This window comes from Typopeltis vanoorti, chromosome 22 (genome assembly GCF_054136105.1).
Source record: "Typopeltis vanoorti isolate ZY-2024b chromosome 22, IOZ_Tvanoo_1.0, whole genome shotgun sequence".
Classification (NCBI taxonomy): Eukaryota; Metazoa; Arthropoda; class Arachnida; order Uropygi; family Thelyphonidae; genus Typopeltis; species Typopeltis vanoorti.
Window position 1 is genome coordinate 14,687,503 of NC_143570.1, and position 17,573 is coordinate 14,705,075.

A 17,573-nucleotide genomic window follows, 5' to 3' on the forward strand; every position below is an offset into this window, starting at 1 on the left:
TGTCTCCATCTGCCATCACCACAACTACCTTCATCATCTACACCACCACCACTATTTTCACAGACAATCACAAACATCCATGCCCACGGCAGGATTCGAACCCACAGCCTTTTGGCTGGAGAGTGGATACGCTACCACTCGGCCAACCAGGCCGGCAACTTTGGACTTGTTAAAACAAAAAAAGCTGTCTGCCCAGCATACATTTTCATTACATCTGCAAACACAAACAATCTTCTTCTCTTCTTACATTTATTCCATCTACCTGTCCTTTGGAATAGCCTTCCTCATAATGCAACTCTTCAAAAAAAAAAAAAAAAAAGGCCAATATTTTCCAATTCTTACCTGCACCTCACATATGGCACTGATGTGCTATGAGTTGTTATACCTCTCATGTGTTGGTTAAATATATAAATAAAATATAAATACTAATTCTTGCCAAACAAATTTGAATGAGATTTGGTACTGAGAATTTAAAAAATTCTCTTTGTCTCTTTACATGTTAGTGAAATAGCCCATCACACTCAAGTAATATGGCTTATCATAAACGAAATTTGTTCTCTAGGCAATTTTTCTATTTTGCAAGCATAAAACCCAAATTTCTGGGAAGAAAAAAAAAAAAAAAACCTGTCATGTATGAGATTTGCTAATTCATCTTCATTTGCAAAATCTTATAAAAGTTTTCTACATCTCAGACATTTGAATCCAAGTTTTCTATTGTTGCTACCAAGTATGAAGGCTTTTCTCATTTCTGTAGAAATGAGAAAATAAAGGTTACAAGTGGAGTTCAACAGGGTTCAGTCTTGGGACCACTGCTGTTCAAGTCTTTATGTTAATGATAGTGTCACAGGAGATGTTCAGCTGTTTGCAGATGATGTGAAGCTTGGGAGAATTATTAGTAATAGTGCTCATATTTTGGCTCTTCAAGAGGATTTGAATAAGCTGGAAGGGTGGGCAATCCATCATACCATTCCTTAAAATCATCCACAGTCTGCACATTCATCACCCTCTCAGGAAATTCATTCCATGCTCCTGCTGGTCGCCATGCAAAAAACTTAGTTCTTACCATTTTACTCACCACCACCACCTCTTTTTGCAACTTCAAGGGATGGCCTCTTGTCCTTGTTCCATTCCCTCATTCTACTATATGAAAAATCTCTTCAGTATTAATATGATAACCCCTCAACAGCTTAAATGTCTCGATCATATCCACCAAACTCCACAGTCCACATGCCTTCAGTCTATCCTCAATCAACATTGTACAGTCCTGACATCGCTTTTGCTATCAGTCTCTGCACCCTCTCCAAGGTTACTTCATCCCTTTCAAATCCTGGTGGCCAGATCTGAGAAAAGAAATCCAGATGTGGTCTGACCGAAGCTTTATATGATGGGATCAATACACTTATCTCTCATGGTCAATGTTATCCACATCACTGCTGTGATTCATATTCAAATCTGAGCTGCAGTTCACTATGGGCTATGCAGTGAGACTACTGTGATGGTTTTGTGCAGACATGCTTCTGTAACTGAATCAGAGGTGCTCATTTTATAGCATAGTTTTGATTAACATTACTTTTAATGCAAATCCCACCCATGACAGGTTGTAATAACATAGTGTAATTGGTACTGTAGGTCAATTAAGGGGTAGATAACCAAGAAACTTTGTTCTAAAGACCAAACATCTTTTTTTAAGCCACTTACCATCCTGCATTAATAAGCAGGATAGTAGTTTCACACCAGGGCAATGAACTGAAACTCATAATCTACTGGTTGGAGAGCAGAAAAGCTATCTATTTGGCCAACCAGGCTGTCATAACTGATTTGAAAACCAAATAAGCGAAAGACATTATAATAATATGATGTCATGTAAATATATTATTTATTTGCATAGATTTTTTGGCTATGTCTCATAGCCATTCCTGATACAGTAGGAAGAGATAAACAAAACAGCAATTAAACTAAAAGAATGTGATATTATATGCACTATCAACTGCAGGAGGACAACTTCATCTACATTAATAAAGAAATATAATAAAATCAAACTTCTACACAAAAGTTATTTTCTTCTGGAAATATTGCATAAAGAAAGCTGCAAATCACACATTCATGAGCCTAACCTCAACAAAAATAACTGCATCAAACTTCCTTAATTTGGGGAAGTTATTTTAAATCATTCACGTATTATATAAAAATAAAAAAATTCTAATTAATATTTAAAATTGAAAAAAAAATTATTTCTTGATATCTATTAATGTATATGGAGTTATCCTCCTGCAGTTGTTGGGACATATAATATTACACACTTTCAATTTAATTGTCCATTTTATGTTTATATCTTCCTACTGTATCAAGAAAGGCTACGAAAATTCTACGAAAATATATTTACGTAAGTGGCATCCATATTTATTTATTATTATATTTTTAATTATCACAGTATTAATTTTGGCATGTGTTGCAGTGAGGTGAGTTCAGTACTTGATGGCATGTACAAAAAAGTTGGGAAATAGTGGACACTATATAATCAAGCATAAGATGGCAAGAAATCTAGACTGATTTTTTATTAAAACAAACTCATTCTATAGTCAAGAGTATTTCTGATCTTATTCAGGCTAAGAAGCCAATGAATATTTGGCTTCCTTTTATATCAACTGAGTAGATGTTTGTGTTCTCAAGCCCATTTGTTTCGCATGAGAAATATCAGTTTTTCAGAAAAGGAAAAACATTTCTTTCTTAAGACTGATTAGCATTCAACTAACATGATCTATCATAATACAAAATTCAGGGTACTGAAAATTTATAGTTGGGATATATAAATAAGATACTGAGAATATTCTTGTGTAAATTATTTCAAACCAGAACAGGGATATATTCTATTGCAGTTTTTCTGAGAGTATCATCAGGACAAATATACACAACTAAATAGCAAAACAATTTTTGAAACACAGTTTGTAGCTGAGAGCATATACATGTGACACATATGTAGTTCACTGTTTTACATATCTTACAGATGGTTACTGGCGTGATAAAGGTCTGACATTCTGCATGATCAAATGAGTTATCTCAATACGTTATTTTGAATGAGACCTTGGTTCCTGTCAAGACTGCCATGTTAGTGAACAATTTTATGAGACTCCTAGAAGCAATAAAATAGGTTATTTTTGAGATAGGGCATGAAAATGAGGACTAACTTATTTCATGGAGGTGACTAAAGTTGTGGAATTTTCAATTTAAGAGGAGGGGTATATGTGGAATTACAGGGCTGGTTGGTATGACAAAATCAAGAAATTGCTTGAAGCAATGCATAGCATGAGAAATTGCTAGAGTTGGATGTTGATAGTGCATGAAAAGTGATGTTTGAGGGGAGTACAGACTGCATACCTAGAGGAGGATAAATCAAATGGGAGTTAAATGGATGAATACCCATTAAGCAGGAGCTAAAAATGTGAAGGGAATTCAAAGAGAAAGGTGACAAGTAGCCACACACGAGCAGTACAAAGCGCAGGCCAGAAGAAGGATGATCTCAATTTTTTTTTTATCAGTTTGGTAAAAAAGGAAAAATCAAAGTGTGAGAGGAAATCAGTGGTATAGGCCAAAGGTAATGCCAGAGTTCTTTTGGTATGTGGCAAATAAAATATTATAGAAGAATAATTTTGATAATGCCAATGAGTAGTGAAATAACTGAAGAAGACAATAGTGGAATTGCTAAGCGAACCTTAGATCTAAATATCGAAATGCAAGCAGATGATAATGATAAAATAATTATACAATAATGAAATAACACTTTTGTTAGGAAAATATTATTTGTAGAATTTTCAGCTAGGTTTCCTGGCTATTATCAATACAACTGAAGAGATAAACACAGTAAGAACAATGTTTAAAATTGCAAGTGCATGTCGATATGTGCCATCAAATGTAGGAGGATAATTCCACCTACAAACTATTACAATTCAGGGAAATAAACTTAATTATAAAATTAAGACACAGGAATGAGGAGTGTTACTTAAGATGACTTCCCAAAATTGAGAAAGTTTATAGCACTTGTTTTTGTTGATGTTTGAACTGTGAAATGTGTGCTTCACAACTTTCTTTACATAATCTTTCAAGAAGAGAATAATTTAATACAACTTTAATTTTGTTCCAATGATTTTTATTGTCTAGTGCAGTGGTCAGCAACCTTTTTAATATGAAGGGCACAATACTGCGGATGCCATGATGCTCGTGGGAGCTGCATTGCCGACTCCTCCCGATTTAAATAATTAAACTTAAAATTACAATTGGCATGAATGGTTTTGAAATGTCTTTCTATATTACTTTTTTTAGAAATAGCCACACTATTATTGCATAATAAAGAAATACATTTGTCATTATGATTGATAAAGCAAGGTGCACTCAAGGTCTTATGCTTGCATCTGCTGAAACTTTTAGTTTCTATATATTTGGCATGAAACTCTTGTAGTTTCAATATTTGTTTATGAAATAATGTTGGATTCAATATTTATCATACATATCCCCCTAGAAGATGTGCTTTACATTTATGAAAAATACTAAAAAGGTTGGAGCTTGCTTCACCTTTACTACGAATTGCCCATAAAGCACTACTTATGCTTGCATCTGCCAAAATTTTTAGTTTCTATATATTCAGCATGAAACTCTTGTAGTTTCTATATTCGGCTATGAAATAATGTTGGATTCAATATTTATCACACATGTCCCTCTAGAAAATGTGCTTTACATTTATGGAAAATACTAAGGAAAGGTCTGGAGCTTGTTCCACCTTTACTACGAATTGCCCATAAGGCACTACTTAGCATCCGCTGAAACTTTTAGTTTCTATATATTCAGCAGTTTTTATTGCAGTTTCTATATTCGGCTATGAAATAATGATGGATTCAATATTCACTTAATTTGTACCATCATGTATTTTTTTGCAGTATTTTTTCTTTATGTTTTCTTGCATTTTAGCACATACTAGCAATGAATGTATCTCTCAGATATACTGTTATCTACGCTGCGAGCTCCAAAACAGTTTACAATAATTTCTCTGAGGGCACACTAAAAATTCACTGCGGGAGCCATGGCACCCACGGGCACTGCATTGCCAACCTCCGGTCTAGTGGATAAGGTGTGGTTAGTTAAAATATATTCTTGATGTTCTTGTAGAGGAATCTGAGCAGAATGACCTGTCTGCCCATAATAAAAAAGGCCATATGAAAAAAAGGATCCTGAAAATGCCAGGATAAGTGATTAAAACTTTAGTTCACCATGAACATAAGCTATGTTCAATTGAATCTCTTTTAAATAATGAACTGTCATTTATCAGAACGGCTTTCATCTCTAATGGTTATAATACAAAAATAATTGATAAAATAATTATGGCCTTCATCCTAATTCTCCTTGACAAGAGGTTTCTAGAAGTTCAGAAAGCACTATAACAGAAAATTGCAAGTCATCTCTGCTGGACTGACCTGCTAGGTTCTTTCCATCCAGTTCATAAACTAAAATTCTTTTTAGTTTCTCTGAAAGACAAATACCCCCCCCCCCCTCTCTCTCTCTCTCTTATCCTGGAGTTTACAGGATCCCTTTTTTTCATGTGGCCATTGTTATTATGGGCACACATCGTTCTGCTCAGATTTGTCTACAAGAACATCAAGAATATATTTTACTTCAAAAGTCTGATAAGGTGTGGCTAGCTAAAACCAGACATCTACTAGACATGGAAATCATTGGAACAAAACTAAAGTTGTATATAAGTTTTTTTTTTTCCTTCTTCCTGAAAGATTATATAAAAAAAACTGAAGCACACATTCACAGTTCAAACATCAACAAAAATAAGTGCTAAAACTTTCTCAATTTTGGAAAGTCATCTTACGTAATACTCCTCATTTCCGTGTTTCTTAATGTTGCAATTATTTAAATTTATTTCCCTGAATTCTCATAATATGTAGATGGAGTTACCGCTCTGCAGTTGATAGCATATACTGTCGCACTTGCAATTTTAAGTGCTGTTCTGATTGCATTCATCTCTTTTGAACTGTACTGAATGGAATTAGATGATATACTGGCTCAAGTGTTATGAGAAGGTGTTAGAGAATTGGCAGTGTCTTTGACCACAGTGTTTATTTTAAGTCTCAGCTCTGGGTTAGTGGGAGATGGAAAGAGGATAAAATAGTTTCACTACATAAAAGGAAGCTCCAAGACAAAGGTATAGCAAATTATTAACCGATCAGCATCTCAGAAGTGATGGTCAAGGGAAAAATCCAGGAATGGGATAATATATATGGCGGGAAAACATGGTTTTGCGAAGGGGAGGTCATACCTCACATGCCTCAGTAACTTACCTCTTATAACACAGTGACAGTTCAGTTGGATAAAGGTAATGGGTATACAGTAATACCCATATTTAAAAGGCTTTTGATAAGATATGGTGTAGTACATAACAGAGTGGTTGATGGAAAGATACTAGACAGTAGTTCATTCAGGAGAAGTGACCAGTAGGACTGTGACTAGTGGCATGCTGCAGAGTTCTACTATTTAATTTGTACATTAATGATACAAGATGTGATCTCAGAGGAAATATTCATTTTTTTGGCAAGGATGCAAAATTGGGTAGAGCAACAGTCAATACAGATGATGTTAAAATTCTGCAGGATGACACCTGGAAATTAATCACCTGGTCTTTTAGCATATTAGAACTTTACAATGCATGCATGTCAGATGCATTCATATAGTGCTTTTAGAAAAATGACAGCAAATATGCCAATGTTCTTGTTTTAAATACACCAAACCAATGAAAGTATTCCCCAGTATTCAGTCTGTTCTTATGATAAGTTATTCAAAATATATATAATTAACATATCTAATTATTCATCAATTACATCACTGATTTATTTTTTATATCCTTATGTTTATAGCATGCTTTTCATTAACCACCACAGTTAGCTATGTGAGACACCTATCAGATCCCTCAAATTACTTTAATTTGCACATTACTTTTGCATATAACATTGATGCTGGAGGATGCATTATTTCATAAAGCATCTTATGTGAATGTCCATCTCACCTTCATTCTGGATTTATGTGACCATCAAATGTTTATAAGCATTTATAATTTTTTTTTCTTCTTTTTTTAAATACAGAGATGTACTTACCACTTATCCATTGCATTAACACTAGTCAAGAGGAAGTGTTAATGAAGCAACATTATTGCTTTTCTAAAATAGAAGGTATTCAAAGCAAATGATCTAAGTAGTTTCTAAAATTTCTTTACAACCATTATATATATATATTAAACTGAAACTTCACACATACAATCAATTATTCTAGTTTTTGTAAAATAATGGATTTCACTGAATTTATTTCATTTATTTGCTTTTTCTTGCTATTCTTATAGATACAGATAAGAGAAGTTTTTTTTTTTTTTTTTTTTTTTTTGTTTGTGTGTGTGTGTGCTCTAAGGGTTTTGGTTTGTTTTATTATTCTTACTCCTTATCCATAAAGAACACTTTGGATGGAGGAGTTTCGTTGAATGCACAAATCAATTCAAGAATTGTAGAATAGCATGGATGGTTTCAGGACAGCAGGCCTGAAGCTGGAAAAAAAAAAAAGCTCAAGTCAGAAGATTAGAAGTGCAGAAAGGTGGTAGTGTTTCGCAGCCCTTTCTGTGCAATCCTCAATATGTTAAGCTAATTGTGAATTGCATTATTGTAGTTGACATCCTCACCTTCTAGTTATGAGAAAAACTGATAATGCTCCTTGTCATTTGTGCCAAAGGACAAGAAGCATTATAAATTTTTCTGGGATATGATGAACTGATCTAGAAAGAGGAATCTTTCTATTCAAAATTTGTTCTAGTGATGAGAAAGAGACTAGCAGACAAGGAAAGAAAACTGATAAGCATGAACAGAACAATAATAATATAAGATGAATTCACTAACTTTACTAGTGCATGCACCAACCTCTAATTCTGATGGTGATAGTTTTATTTTAATATGCTGTTTTTCTATTTATAATATTTTAGTTTTTCTAATAAACTTTTAAAACCACTCATCTCATCTATACACAAATCTGAATTTTTAAAATATGTTGCACCATACTCAGTGTTAATGCATATTTGTGAAGCCTTAGCACCAATCTGACTCAAACAGTAATTATTGGGGGGGGGGGGGGAATTCACCACTGCTGATTTTTCATGTAAGCATCATCATCATCAGAATAGCAGATGTGCATATGAAAGAAGCAGAACCATAATTGACACTACTAGTTTATGAAAAAAAAAAAAACCTCTGTTAAATTTAAAAATAATAAGATCAAAGCAGTAATAACAGAAATTGAATCAGACATTGAAAGCTTAAATGACATATACTGACATATAAATGACATAAAAACGTTAACTGTTTTTATTTATTTTTACCCTCTTCTTAAATTGAAGGATGAGCTTTATACACAAGTATCTATGGTAATAATGATTTTAAGGATAATTCATAACTTCTTGTATGACTATTTCTTTAAAGAGAAAAAAAAATTTAGAGAGCAAATTACTCACACTATGGTGTATTGAGTAATCTGTACTTCATTAGTGCCATAGAAAAAATATTTTCTTATTACAGAAATTATTATTTAATCTATAATAAAACTACTAGAGATGTATTGGGTGGCATCTTGCAGTTAAATAATTGCATTAAAGCAAATTGTTTGAATTTAAGTGACCTTCTTCCACTAAGTTAATTCCGAAATATTCAGTAGATAGAAGAAAAGTAAATTATATCTTCGAGAATATAGCAACTATTTTATGTATATTTTAAATAGAACCACACATCATATAAAAATATCTGATGTTATTCTCATGTTATTCTCCTGTTTCTTTAAAGCTACTTCAGCTATATTCTTACTTAAAAATAACACTGTCACAATTAATCTTTACAAGAATCATAATATGCAAAATGGAATTTTTTGAATATAAGATCTTCTCTAAAAATAAATAAATATCACTATAACAAAATAAAATAAGAAAATAAAAATCACATTTTAACACCATTATCATTTATCAAAAGAGTGAAAAGAAATAAGCCAAAGAGTTAGATATATTATGTAATCACAACATTTGATTCAGTGAACTCAAAAAATAGAACTCTATATATACATTCTGGTTTTATCACATTTGCACACTTAAAAAAGTGAGCAATCATTTTAAAATCTAGTCAGATGGTGTATATTTAAGTACGTTAATGTAATAATTGACACACTGAGTTAATAAACTGAAAAACGTTTAAATGTAATCTTAGTCATCAAGCTAAGGTAAAGAAAAAATATTAAAGTGCTTATATGAAAAATGTTCAAGAAACTATTTATTAACATTACATTAATGTGTGATTATTAGATTTAAAATATGATGAAAAATATATCTGTGAATGCCTCTTGTCAAAATGATGATGAAGGGAAAAAATGGTCCCTTTGTAAACAGATGCATAGGATTTGAAAAATGCTAACGCAGTTTTTTTTTAAAAACTAACACATTTTAAGAGTAACAGGGCTACCATAATTTACATTATATCACTATTGGCCTTTGTGTAAAGGCAAAACTAGTGCACCTCAATTTACTTCATTTCTCTGCAATACATATACTCCCCACACAATGAAATACTAAATCTAGCACTCTTGATAGATGCATTGTAAATAAATTTATGATATAAATCTGCTACCATACAATATTTAATGTGTATAGAGATGAGTAACAAACATAAAAGAGCAAGTGGAAAGTCAATGGCACCAACAGTATGTATTAGCAAATACTTCCCTCCAATTTTCCTGAATATCAAACCAATGTTTTAACACTTGTTCTGAATTCAAATATTTTATCATGAACAAAATTTATGCTATATAATAATAAACCTTTCACTATAGTTTGACTCCAACATTGGCATCAATATTCAATTCTTTTGAATTACAAATGACTTACATCATTAGACTGGTACATCAATTATAGCAAATGAACAATTTTAAAAGATACATGAATGACATTTCAAAAGAACTATAGTGACGTTTTCAAAAGCTTTTAGTTACTACTTACATTTTACTAAAAGAAAACCTGAAATAACTAAAATTACATTTAGATCTCAAAAGCACGGTTCTTGAAATTCATATTTGGCCTACAGATCAAAGATAAATGCTTTCTAGAAATGAATATACTATATTCAATCCCAATTTAATATAAAATTGCTTCCATCAATTCAATTTCATTAACAATGAAAACTTCAAATTTCACAGAATAAAACATAATATGCTGCTGAACTAGATGAATAAATCTGACAATGCCATTGTATAAAAATTACATTTTGTTTTATTACTTTCTTCTCTACCATTAAACAATTCATTTAAGGAGACTTATATTATATCTGCAAGTGAGTGATATTCAGTTCTAAACTCACCAAGTTAGAAAGATGTCTTTAATTTATTTAGAGATGTACTAATTAATGAGAAGCATTCTTTCATTGTAAATATAGCTAATCTGTGCTTCATAATTTAAAAAAACATTAAAATTATATGAAATTCCAACTTTAAAAAATAATTTGATAATTTGACTCTTAAATGAATTGGCAAATAAATAGATAAGGGTAAGTGGCACTATTAGAAATAAATTGAATATCTAGGCAAAAGTGCAAATTGCAAATATGCTATTCTGAAATTTACACTTTTACACCACTTTTCAATACATTATATGTGTTGAGAAAATGCATAACTCTGTAGGTTGTTTTTTATATATATATATATATATATATATATATATACACACATATATACACACACACATACATGCGTGTGTATTTACAATACACACATAGTTATTTCTCAATTATCTGATCTTCAAATGATCAAAACTTCAAAATTAAATGACCATTGAATGGATGTCTGTATGTTTGACTTCTAGTACAGCACCAAGTAACTGTACCTTCAAGTTATCTAATTCTTCAAGTAATTTTCACTTTCTTACTGTGGTCAACTAACTGAGAGATCACTGTGTGTGTAAAAGAAAGTTGCATTTTCACAGCACAGGTTTGTAGAGAGAGAGAGAGTAAGATAGTTTGTTGCACACTGCATGCACAAAGCAAGAGATTATGACTACCATAATCTCTTTCTCTTTTCTAAGAGTTCTTTGAAAATTTCTCTTCTGTGAATAATGTTTTATTATTATATACATTCTTCCACTGGCAAAGTGGAAAATCACCACAACCAATGTAAGACAATAACTAAACAGAAAATCAAAAAATAAATATTACATTATGGAATAGAGATGAAATCAATTATTGCATTAGTTTTCATTCCAGTTTATTATTAAATAAAGAAAATCCAAATTTATCAAATCAGTTTGCAGAGGAATGGCTAAATAATGGTTTAAGGAGGACACTTTTTGGATGCATTAAAATTAAAAACATTAAACATTAGTAGAACAGAATATAATATAATAATGGATGCTTTGCATTTGTGAAGAATAACATATGTACAATATCAACAATGAAAAAAAATATTTTTTTATTTCTACTCTAAGATAATTTTTTGTGAAAAATGAATAATGGGCATATAATTTAGGCATCTGTAGAATAATAAATGCACCCTGCCAAAGTTCTGATTTGACCATCCTTCATTTGTCTTATACAATGCTGAAATATTTGGTTACATCAGTGGAGTAAATGCTTCCATTGATTTGGATATGTTTTATTTTGAAAAACCGAATTCAATTTTTCCAGCAAATAATTTGATTAAAAACAACTTGGTTAAAATCAGTGACTTTCTTTCAGTCATTTCAGTTTAATATTTGTTTCTTGAAACAAGCTATGAATGTATGCAAATATACATTCACAGAAAGTTTGTTGCATAAGATAGTTGGTCTCTGAATTCTTCACTTGGTGCAGCAGTGAAAAGACTGTTGGTAGATGTAATGAATAGAGATGAAAAGAAATCTCCATCTCCAAAATTCTCCTGCTGCTAAAAACTGTGGCACAAAGTAGCAAAATGAACACTGCACTACACTATAACATTCTCCTCCCCTCTCCCACTTCTTGGAAGACAACAAGAACTTGTACTTGGGAGGTGAGGTAACACTTAGTGTAAGCAGTAAATCACATGTTATCTTGATGTGTTTTCAGTACCCTCAAGGTTTTAATATTACACTTTATAACAACACATGGTCCATTTCTACACTCATATGGCATGACAAATATCACATTTATATGAACCATTCCTTTTTTCTTGGAATTCCATGACCTATTTTACTCTGCATGATGGCTGTATCAGGATCTGGTGCATCTTTTGCTCCCATATCTTCATGAGTCTTGTATTCACCTTTGTGCCTTGACATATAGCGACCAATGAGAACAGCCATCAGAATTAATGCCACAAATATGATAGCCAGAACACCTAAATGACATAGAAATCAAATCAGTAATATAGATACGAACTACACTGTAAAACAATCAGTTTAAGATCTTCCATACAAAACTGTTTTCCCACTATCTAAGAAGTTCACAGAAAGATTCTGTCCATAAGATTCTACCCAACTTCAATCTAAGTTTGTAATAAATGTAAGTTTGTCATTTCTTTTCTAATTGCAAATAAAACCCAGATGATACCCATTATGTTGAAATGAACATTGACATAAGGATACAAAAGTCATTTTGTCTTGCTATAAGGCCTTAATACAACTGCACCAGAACTAAACTGTGCTGATTTAGTCTTCTGAGTTTGGAGGGGATAAAAAAAGCAATGGAAACGATAAGTTACAAAATATTATATTGGCATTATGGAATGTATATTATAAGAATAGATTGAATGTATGTAGTTTGCAGACATTGGTAAGCAGGAAAAAAGGGGAGGCGATATGATAGAGGGCTATAAAACTTCTGAATGCATGTAATAGGATATCATCTGATGAAATTTTTAATCATATGGCAGGTGGGAAGATAACACAGAGGCATCCATGGAAGTTAAATTAGTGCATGGTTAAGAAAGGTGTAAGAGCTAGATTTTTCTCTCATAACAGCAAGTGAGTGGAACAGTTTGTCTGGTGAGTGAATCTAGTATGAATGAATTTAAGAAGTATGACAGGTGATGTATGGTCTTCTTTCATGAGTCAGTGACATCCTGGAGGTATCAGATAATAATAACACTTTGAGAAGCTGAGATTAGGTTAGAGTATTGAAGATCAGATTTTCACTTAATGAGAGACAGTTGAGAAATTGTGGGAACACAGCAAGGATCTGTACTTAAGTTTTGTAGATCTGTAAAAAGCATGTGTAAAGATGCCCAGAGAAAGCATCTCAAAATATAGACTGTATTGCTCAGTATAATCTACTGAACAATACAGTCTATATTTTATAATAAATTTAGTTTAATCCTTTATCCAAGTGTGAGCAAACAAAGTTTGTGCCTGAAAATATCTTCAGGACTGGGGTAAGGTAGTACAACACCAGGCAACTCGTAGCAAAGGTGGACCAAGCTAACATCACTCCTATCTCCGTATCTTCCAAAATGCAAAACGCATCTCCTTGCAGATATGTATAATGTTATGCATTAAGGGAAGGGCCACTACCCAGACTAGTTTTGATCTTTATTGAGGTCTCTTCAGTGGGAGCCAGGCCCAGAAGTGGAGATACCAGGCAGAAGCAATGGCGAGGTCATCTTTACCTATAGGAGTTGCCAAAAGGTGTGCCACCTTTTTATTAAATTACTCTGGATTTAGAGAAAGATGTTGAAAGTTTATTTTTCACTTGGTTAGACTATAATAAATTTAGTTTAATCCTTTATCCAAGTGTGAGCAAAAGAAGTTTGCACCTGAAAATATCTTCAGGACTGGGGTAAGGTAGTACAACACCGGGCAACTCGTAGCAAAGGTGGACCAAGCTAACATCACTCCTATCTCAGTATCTTCCATAATGCAAAGCACATCTTGCGGATATGTCCACCTTCACTACGAGTTGCCCGGTGTTGTACTACCTTACCCCAGTCCTGAAGATATTTTCAGGTGCAAACTTCTTTTGCTCACACTTGGATAAAGGATTAAACTAAATTTATTATAGTCTAATCAAGTGAAAAATAAACTTTCAAGTCTATATTTTAGTTGCAAATTACATTTAGAACTGAAGCAAGCACAGGAACAGTTCAATATAAAATCTAGCATAAGACAAGGGTGCCCACTATCTCCATATGGAAGGACCACATTATGAAAGAAGGTGTCCTTAAACTTGATATCAGAATCAAAGGTATCAAACTTAGCTCTTTGCTTTATACAAATATCTACAGTAACTAACTTTTAACATTTCTGAGAGTTTTGTTAAATCTCCAACACTGAATGTACTAATGGTTGAAATTTCCTTCTGGATATTTTCTAGAGCCTTTTATTTCATTTAATAATTTTCAAAATAATTACTCCACTTAAAACAAAATGATGGGACTAGATGACAGAATTTCATGATGGTTGGGACTTCACTTGGTTAAACAAGGCCCCAGCTGTATTTGTCAGGGTAACAAAGGCGAACAGTGAAAAGTCAGCTACTGGAACAAACTCAACATCAGAGTTCAAGACTAGCACCATTCACACAAGAAGAAAAGTCAATGGAAAAGAAATGGAACTAGCAGAACTGGATAAGTACCAGTGTGCCATAATAGGCATTATATATATAAAACGTGAGATTCTTCTAAGCAACAAATAGAAGATGTTATGTTCAGGCAATAATAATAACAATAACAAAAAACTATATATTTAACATTAAATATCAGAATAATCTTCTTGAATGGCAAGCAATAACCACTAGAGTGATGTGATTAAATATCAGAAAGGGGAAATTAGACAGCAAGACTTTTTGTGCCTATGCATCCCAAAGAAGGTTCTACTAAGGAAAAAGTAGAACTTTTTTTCTAGGAATTAGAGAAGGCAGCAGACAAAGAAAAAAAAAGGAACAATTGGTCTTGTGCTGATCTAAACAGTACAGTAAGAAATGATACCAGACACAAATATTTTAAGAATATTTAGAGTAAAGAGCAAATCTAATCATAATAATAATGGTCAGTACCTGCTGGATTTCTCTTCAAAACATGGGCTAGCATTACTAACACCATGCTCTAACATAAAAAATGTGCAAAAATTTACATGGAGAGAAGATGCAAGAAATAAGAACGTCTCACTGACTGTGCTATGGTTGAAAGCAATGTCTTCACACTTGTTTCAGGACAAAGGAGTATATGGATTTGAAGTAAGAAGTAATCACCATTTAGTTTTGAGCAGAATTAAATTGAATATTATATCGAAAAAAAAAGTTTGTGAGAAAATTTCGAAAATAATCAAATTTGAATAGCGTTCAGTAGTGAACTGTAGGCACAAATATTGAAATATTTTCATAAATAAAGAAAAGAATTTGAAACAAGAATCAAACCTTGGAAATTCTTAGGCAGATCCTTAAGATAACAATTTGAGAGAGAGAGAGAGGTGGTAAGACTGTCTGCAAGGATAGAAAAATAAGAATTTTGTGGTCAACTCAGTTAAAGAACCAGTCAAGGAAAAAGAAGGAAGCATTTTGAAAACACCTGGGAAGTAATCAGCATGTGGTCTACGAGTATACATAAAAAAGTAAAGCAATGTGCAAACCAAGCTAAACAAAAGTCACAAGAAGACTGGTAAGAACATAGAAAATAAATATCAAGAAGGTGGCTTGGAGGCTATTGAAGAAGTTTAGAAATGAAGGAAAGAGTATTCTAAAAGGAATCAGTGGTGATAAAGGTGACATGAAAACTGAAGGCAGATATTCTAGATGTTTGAGTAATTACATTGAAAGATTGCTAAATGAAACAAGTAGTGACAGCACAGTGGTAGAAAACACTCAAGAGGAAGGCAATGAAGTACATATCAATACTTGAGGGAGCAAAAGCCATTGAAAGTCTGAAATGAAAGACAGCTAGAGAAGAAATGCTCAAATATGAAAGTATAAAAAGTTTTGCAGTGGCTATACTGCATAATTCAGAAAGTTGGTGAAAGTGTCAAATTCCAGATGACTGGAGTAAAAGCTCTCATAGTACTGATCTATAAAAAAAAGGGCAATAAAAGTGAATGCAAGAATTCTTTTTCTTGGCTTCTCCACTTGTCAGCAGCTGCCTGTTCCTATTCCTCCAGCCATCATCCCGTAAGCTTCCTTTCTCCATTGCTCTCAACCACAATCCCTTTCAATACAGCCATTGGCTTCCTCTTTCCCTCCAGGAAGGAGGAAAAGAGGAAGCCAATGACCAGTTCATAATTCTTGATGGCCATCATTCTTCTGTTATTCTCTGGATATGTCCATATCATTTCAAAGCATATCGTTCTATCCTTTCTGTAATAGGCTGCTCACCTTTTTCGCTGTTTGAATATATGCATTTCTCAGATAATTCATATTGGTTGCTCTCATACTTCTGAGGTAATCTGTTTCCACAATTTCTACTTGTATTCTGCTAGGAATAAAAAAAAAGGTGATCATTATGAGTGCTTTTAAATATGGTAATATATGAGGGGATCTGGAAAGTTCTGATTCATAGGTCTGTATACTCTCTATAATCATATGATACAGCAACATCTTAGTTTTTCTTGAGACCATATGACATCATAAAATACCATTAATGGTTCTAATAGCTGCTCATGCCTATTCTGTTCGAAATGCTACGTCCACTTCACACTGGCCAGACATTCATCATGGAGCCAAGATATTTGAAGCCATCTACTGATTTTATAGTTCCCATCTCTAACTCAAGATCTGTTGCACTATCACCTCCAACTACTAGGTAGTTGGTTTTAACACAATTTTCAAGCACCAATGTTAATATCTATCCAACAATATTTTCATCTGGTATTCCACATTCTCATCCTGTGTGAGAATCATCTGATCATCAGTGAAAAGACACCCATTCCACAGCATTGTCTGTTCCAATCCTACAAGGTCACATCCAAGTAGATCTTAAACAACATTGATGGCATACATCTCTGCTTGAGCCCCCTTGCGAGTAATAATTCCTCTGAAAGTTTGTTACCAATCTTTAGGGCAGATCTAGTTCCTTGATACATCCCTGTACAATTTCTACTGTTCTTTCATCTATTCCTGTTCTCTTCAATACCTGCCACATTGTCTTCCTTGGGACAGTATCATAAGCTTTCTCCAGACCTACAAAATGGGAGTACTTTATTTTTAGCAACCTTTTTAGAAATATTTGTCATAAAGAAAATATATTAACCAAGAATTCTCCCTATCGAGAGTTCCTGGTAAGATTTATACAAGCATATTTGAGAAAAGGCTAAGAAAAATTGTCAAAGGGGAAACTTTAGAAAGAGCATGCTGAGTTTAGTCCAAAGAGCTGTTGTTAGGATCAAATTTTCACTTTTAAGACAAACAACTGAGAAATTATGGGAATATACCAAGGATCTGCATTTAAGTTTTTGTAGATCTGGAAAAGACATATGACAAGATACCAAGAGAAAAGTTGTTCTAAATGCTACACATCGAATATGATATAAATCATACATTATACCAAGCAATACACTGCTGTCTATGTTGGAGTTGTAAGTT

At 32.9% G+C, this 17,573-nt stretch overlaps 1 protein-coding gene across 2 annotated transcripts in view; it reads right to left on the reverse strand.

Annotated features, from left to right (window-relative positions):
- Nrx-IV (neurexin-4) overlaps positions 1 to 17,573 on the reverse strand; it is a 491,733-nt gene that overhangs the window by 47,775 nt on the left and 426,385 nt on the right. The window contains exon 23 of one of the 2 annotated variants that reach the window (XM_090412014.1): positions 11,575 to 12,408. The exons of the other annotated variant lie outside the window; for it this stretch is intronic. Coding sequence (XP_090268140.1) covers positions 12,218 to 12,408 — 191 coding nt within the window. The 3' untranslated portion in view covers positions 11,575 to 12,217. Of the gene's footprint in view, positions 1 to 11,574; positions 12,409 to 17,573 lie in introns of those variants that run through there. 2 annotated transcript variants of the gene reach the window in all.